Raw genomic sequence first — 6,783 nt, 5'->3', positions numbered from 1 at the left:
ATTGAATATATTATATAGTTTTACTATTACCATAAATTTTATATCAATCGATAACAAAAAATAAGTTTTTTATTGTTCTATTTTTCATATTTGATTTTGCCTTTTTTCTTAGAATATTTCCGAAAACCTTTGGTGCAGGATGGTTTAACTGGTCATGGAAATGCTGGTGATTCAAAGCGTCATTCTGTATTTACACTTTTATTGAATTTCTGCACCAGTAAGACATGGTAGAAAATTTTCTTATGTATATATCAAGTATGAACAATTTAAATAATTTTTTTTTATCTGAATATGACAGGTGATGAGATGTACTGCTGATGCAGACTATTATACCTACAGTACTTATTTTTTTTCCGCTGACACGCAACGCTCTACAGGGTTCTCATTATACAGCTAAATTATTTGCATATATCATATGTACATGTGTAGATTTTTCTTTTTACATCATGTTGCACATTATCTACGTAATACTAGCTGATATTTTTTACGTCGATATTTTTTTCATAAATTTACACAAATAATAATTTTAGAAATGATTTCCAATTTATCTGAGTTTACATGAGAAGGAAGGAGATGTTTTACATCACTTACACAACATAAGGCAATCCGAGAGGGAGGGAATTCTTTTTAGTTTTGGGCAGTAAGCGACGTCAACAAAACAACTCAACAGTATAACTACATCGGTTTTATCTTCCGAGGCTGAACTTACACTCGGAGATATATCAATCACCAATATGTTCAAATTTTCCAGATAGGACCGCATTTCGTAGGAGATGAAAACGTTAATCATGAACCTTGCGAAGATTCATTTCAGCCTCATAAGAGTTTTACCGCAACAAACATACTCGTGTATAAGAACACTGTGTGCGACCACCAGAGATCCAAATAGGAGAATCCAAAGACCGAAGTTGAATTATGAGTATCTCTACAACCCAGACAATACAAAATACATCGAGAGACTCATAAAGCATCGGAAAAATGTTGGTGATATACACAAAGTGCTACAGCTGAGGCAGAAGCTGGGATCAGTGAGTGAGAGTTCACATGAGTACCAGTTACTACAGGAAGAACTAGAAAAGGAGGCACTGAATATCCCAAACGATGCCAGTCCTCACCTATGGGCGTATGGAGAGGAACCAAAGGTCCTCGAGTACGTCAATCCAAAACCACAGTTCTCCTTTACCCCACTGGAGCTCGGTCAGCTTGGGCAGAGGCTGGATATCTTGAGGACGGAAAATCTGGGCAATGTGACTGGAACTCGCAGCTACTTCTTCAAGGGGGCACTGGCAGAGCTGGAGCATGCCCTCGTCAAGTAAATACAAAGCTTTGCTCACTCGGTTTGATTATCTGCTATTACTTGTATATAATTTTGAATTTTAATTGTATATAGTAACTCAGGATCCCTATATTTGGGAGAGAGAGAGAGAGAGAGAGAGAGAGAGAGAGAGAGAGAGAGAGAGATTGCAGTGCATGATTTATTTTTAAAATTTTTCTCCTTTTCATCTTGATGGATACTGGTGAATTTTTCTTGACCGCCATCTGACTGTATTTTCAGTCTTAATGCACTTGCTCATTTTGATCACATCCTGCAACTCCAGGTATTCAGTGTCACACCTGCTGAAGAAAGGCTTCACCCTCATGTCTGTGCCTGACCTACTGTACTCAGAGATCATTGAGGGCTGTGGCATGAACACACAAGGAGAACACTCACAGGTACTACACAACAGCACTGGATATTTGAAATGTCTCTGTATTTATATAGTTATATTACTGATGTCTCATTTTTCAAATAAGGGTGAGTTTTGAGTCATATTTTCCTGTACAAGCCCTGATCTTTGTGTGTGTGTGTGTGTGTGTGCAGTAAGCTAATTTCGTTTTCTGTTGAATGATTTAGATGTAATCTTGATTTTAGATGTTATCATATGCATGTGCCCCATTTTTTTTTTTTTTTTTTAACTGTCAGTGTACAAAATGATTGATAATCCCAACACATTACAGGTTTACCACATTGTGGGGCCAAGTGAAGGTGTGTGTTTAGCTGGCACTGCAGAGATGTCCCTTGGTGGATACCTGAGGGGGAGACAGCTGGAGACCCATAAGCTACCCTCGAAGCTGGCAGCTGTCTCCAGATGCTACCGGGCTGAAAGCTCAGGTCAGGCGGAAGAGAGAGGTATCTACAGGTGAGGTTTAGATGAGGAGTGGAAGTGAAATATGTTTAAAGAGAAGGAAGTTTAATAAGAGTGAACGAAAAAAAATCATGTAAGTTTTGACTTAGTTAAGAAAATCTGGAAAGTGAAATAGGCTTACTTAGGGAGGAAGAGGAGGATAAGATTAAAAGAGCTGTGTATTTAAGGTTGGGACATGGAGGAGGAGTAAAATTGAATTGGGAGATCCAGGTGGAGTCATAATTAGTGGAAGTTTGAGGTAAAGAAATACTGTCAAGTTATTGTGAATGCAAAGAATATAATGATTATGCCCATACAAAGGTAAATGTACATACTGTGAGATTTTTCAGTACATGTAGGCTAAGTAATACAAGAATCAGACACACACACACACACACACACACACACACACACACACACACACACACACACACACACACACACACACACACACACACACACAAGGACTGCAGGAAAAGTAATGTTAGTAGTACTTGTATGATAGGAAGGTGGAAGCTGCAGTTGTTCATATACAAGAGAAAAGCTTCAAGTCATGACACGTGCCCTAAACTCTTTGGTCACTAGGAGTACTTTATCATAGTAGCATGTAGGGGTCACCACTTTCCAGACCAGCAATACAGACAGTGCAGCAGTCATACAGAAGATACATAAACTATGAATTCCCCACAGGGTTCATGCATTCACCAAGGTAGAGATGTTTGGAGCAACAGCAGCAGACACAGGACAAGAGAGCCATGATCTCTACTCTGAAATGGTGCTCCTGCAGAAGGAACTTTTCTCAAGGCTGGGAATCCATTTTCAGGTGAGAGGAAAAGGAAGCTTCAAATGAATGTATGTTTGTCTGGTGATGTAGTATTTGTTGGTCTCCGTCATGTTATATGATACTGTTTGATTCAAATGACTGATAGATAAGAGATGGAGTGCTGACACTACAAAAAATTCATGCATAACTTCCCCCTCGCAGGTGTTGGACATGCCTCTACATGATCTTGGTGCCCCAGCATATACCAAGACAGACATAGAAGCATGGATGCCAGGCAGGGGGATGTATGGTGAGATCTCCTCTGCTTCCAACTGCACTGATTATCAGTCTGCTCGCCTCAACATCACCTACAAGGATGCAAGCGGCAGGGAAAGGTCAAATTCACTTTCATAATTATGCATATTGAATCTACTGAGTTGGTTATGAAAGATACTGTGTATACTACCATATTCCCTTTGCCTCACAACCATGTGTTATCTTCACTTCATCCCACAGGCTGGTGCACACTGTCAATGGAACTGCCTGTGCAGTCCCTCGTCTGGCTATTGCACTGTGTGAGACTTTCCAAGACAGTGATGGAAACATTTCATTGCCACCATCTCTCCACCCCTACCTGCCTGGGCTCTCCAAGATCTGTCCCCCCAGCACCCCCTGCCGCACCACCTGGCTCAGACAAAAATCTTTCCAGGGGACCATAGTGCCTCCAGGAGAAGGAATATAATGTTGCAAAATGCAGTAGCTGTCAAGAATATGAATTCAATAAAAAATATGTATATTTTTTTCCCACATAATGCTGTAAAATGCTGTAGCTGTCGAATATAAATTCAATTTAAAATATGTGAACTTTTTATCCCATCATTCAAAATGGCTCATGAACCAGAAAGATGACATTCTTCATAATAAACTGTATGCAGTAACAACAATAACAACAACAACAACAAAAACAACAAGGAAACCTAGAAAGGATGAACACCAGTCTTGAAAGTAAAAATTTAGAGTAAACATTTCACTATTGAGTTATAAAATTCAAACAAGATTTTGGAAACTATATCACTGAGGGCAGAGAGTGTAAGAGGTACAGTGCTGTGATGTTCTTCAGCACCAGTCTTCCTGTGTGACAGCAATGTGTGGCATTCACATCATGCCCACTTCCTCAGTTGTTTGCAGTTACTGGAAGCTCAATGTGTCCATGAGAAACAGCACATCTTTTTAGGCTCATCATCTGAATGAAAATTGTTGCCACCTTCTGTTAAACTGTTTGGCTGTGACAAGGTCCCTAAGCATATCACAGCAGCAATATCACTAGGGGTTTTGTTGGTGTCATTCCTGCAGACCATAAGCTCATGAGGATTCAAGATGGACAGAACCGTTAAAACATTGAGAATTACCAAAAGCCTAAAGGCTTCAACATTATGTAAGATGCTTGTGGTATTTATGACATGCATGTCTGAAAGTCTCATGTTTTGCCTCCCAAAAGTGACCCTTGACTGTGGCACCACCAAGCTCATTCTCCAAGGTTACACTCACAGCTTCTCTCTCTCTCTCTCTCTCTCTCTCTCTCTCTCTCTCTCTCTCTCTCTCTCTCTCTCTCTCTCTCTAAGCTCATTCAGACTCTATTATGACATATTACTACCCACATCACCTAAATAACTTTCTCCACCAGGATCAATGACAGAATAACATATTACATTAAAAATATGTAATACGTTAGTCTGTCATTGATCCTGGATTGATGTTCCTTGAAAACACACACAATATTGGACGTCCTCTAAAATTGCAATTTTCTACTAACACTAAAAATGGATAATTTTATTAATAACATTCTCATATGTCAAAAGTCACACACACACACACACCATACGGCGCACATGCAGCAGTGCACAGAAGCAGACTTGCGCTCAGGTAGCCTGCGCTTTCAGGGGATGGAAGATGTCAAGCAGTAGAGTGAACCTGTCTACTATTATGCATGAAACACAAACAGGCCAGTCTGTCAACAATGACTGATAGTCAATTAACAAACAGTAAGAATTAAGAAGTATTAAAAAGACGATGAAAATTTTGGCTGTCGTTTATAAGAGACATTAAAAGTAAAATTTTCGATGAGAAAAAAAAAAGTGTCAGATACTAGGATCTGATTCGCGAGCCACTAGTAACAAGTTGAATAGTCTTGCTACATTGGCTGTTCTAGCCAAATTTCTTGTCTGTCCTAATCTGGAAGGAACTGCAGCCCCTCCCCCCTCCACAGCCCCCTGGCTCGTAAGCCCTATGTGCATATGTACTCGTACGTATATCTATCGATCAAGAAATTCTCTCTCTCTCTCTCTCTCTCTCTCTCTCTCTCTCTCTCTCTCTCTCTCTCTCTCTCTCTCTCTCTCTCTCTCTCTCTCTCTCTCTCTCTCTCTCTCTCTATATATATATATATATATATATATATACACTTCTTAATTCTTACTTTTTGTTAATTAAATATCAGTCATTGCTGGCAGACTGGCCTGTTTGTGTTTCATGCGTAATAGTGTACATATATATATATATATATATATATATATATATATATATATATATATATATATATATATATATATATATATATATATATATATATATATACACACACACACACACACACATCAATGGTGCTGGAGTGGGACAACATCATTCTCCCTACAGGCTTCACTTTTGTGATCTTTGTGGATGATCTTTTGACATTTGTTACACTTTATCCATACCCAACGTTACATATTCGTCCTGTCTAAGCCCTTTGGGTTATACAACTAATATAATGATAACTACGTATATGAACAGTAGGACAACAAACTTAGTTGCTTAGTTGTTGGCAGATGCTTAAAACACATGCAAGGGAAGTGACATGTGATAATAATGATAATAATATGAGGGACAGACGTGGGGCTATATTGTTAAAATCATTGAATCATTATCTCAGTAACTTTTTAACAATCTCTGTTGAAAATTATCGGGTCTTTTAAGCGTGTTTTCATGTTTCTATTGACAGTTTAACGAGTATTTGGTATCGCTAAGGAAAGCATCGTGGTTCGTGAAAACAGCCCAACACGTTTAAGAATATGTATGGGTTGAGAGAGCCGTGTGCAGCACTCCGCCAGACGACGTGGGCGATGGGAAGGCGACTTTCCCTTCCTGCCAGCCATGGTGGATAGTGCATCGCCTGGGGGGAGGAGAATACCCACCTATCTGTTTACCTATGTGGAGTTTTATTTGTTCCATTTGTGATGTTTCTTATTCCTTGTTGTGAACCTTGACTTTTAATACAGTCTAAATGAAATCATCATTTAGGACACACACACACACACACACACACACACACACACACACACGACGGACCTCTCCAAAGGACAGACTTAGCATGGACGTAATAAGTACACAGACGCTAGGTAGTTTCATGAGGAGGTCAGATAAATTTACGAATGACGGAGACAGATCGTGAGTTTTAAGTGTTCAGCCTCGTGTAGGTCAACTAATTGTTTGCAGTCCCCTTATTTTCTTGCTTTTATGTTCGTCTGCCATCTTTTTCTTGACTTCCTGACATTTTCAATTACGTAATACCTATCAGCCACCTGTGCCCTCTTGTAGGTCAACTGGCTTGTTTGCAGTCTCCTTATTTTCTTGTTTTTATGTTATGTCACACTTCAGCGCTTGAGTTCTCGCCATTCCCTCCTACATACTTATGCACACTACCTATCAGCAATCAGCCACCTGAGTCCTCCGGCAAACAAACATTCCCGCGCTGTCTAGTCTGATCATTTAGGGAAGGGGCGGAGGGAGACTGCCGTGGGTTATCTGCGGGTCACCACTCAA

The 6,783-nt window shown here is 39.7% G+C and overlaps 1 protein-coding gene across 1 annotated transcript; it reads left to right on the top strand.

Moving 5' to 3' along the window:
• The first annotated feature begins 607 nt into the window (after positions 1-607).
• Positions 608-3,784, top strand: LOC135105024 (serine--tRNA ligase, mitochondrial-like). Its single transcript, XM_064012915.1, has 6 exons — positions 608-1,312; positions 1,599-1,713; positions 1,999-2,180; positions 2,856-2,988; positions 3,151-3,323; positions 3,445-3,784. Exons 1-6 carry the CDS (start codon positions 774-776, stop codon positions 3,668-3,670), a joined length of 1,368 nt encoding a protein of 455 aa, XP_063868985.1. The 5' UTR covers positions 608-773; the 3' UTR covers positions 3,671-3,784.
• Positions 3,785-6,783: the final 2,999 nt, after the last annotated feature.

This window comes from Scylla paramamosain, chromosome 11 (assembly GCF_035594125.1).
Source record: "Scylla paramamosain isolate STU-SP2022 chromosome 11, ASM3559412v1, whole genome shotgun sequence".
NCBI classification, from domain to species: Eukaryota; Metazoa; Arthropoda; class Malacostraca; order Decapoda; family Portunidae; genus Scylla; species Scylla paramamosain.
Note: the sequence above shows the minus strand (reverse complement) of the source record. Positions and strands in the feature narration are given on the sequence as shown.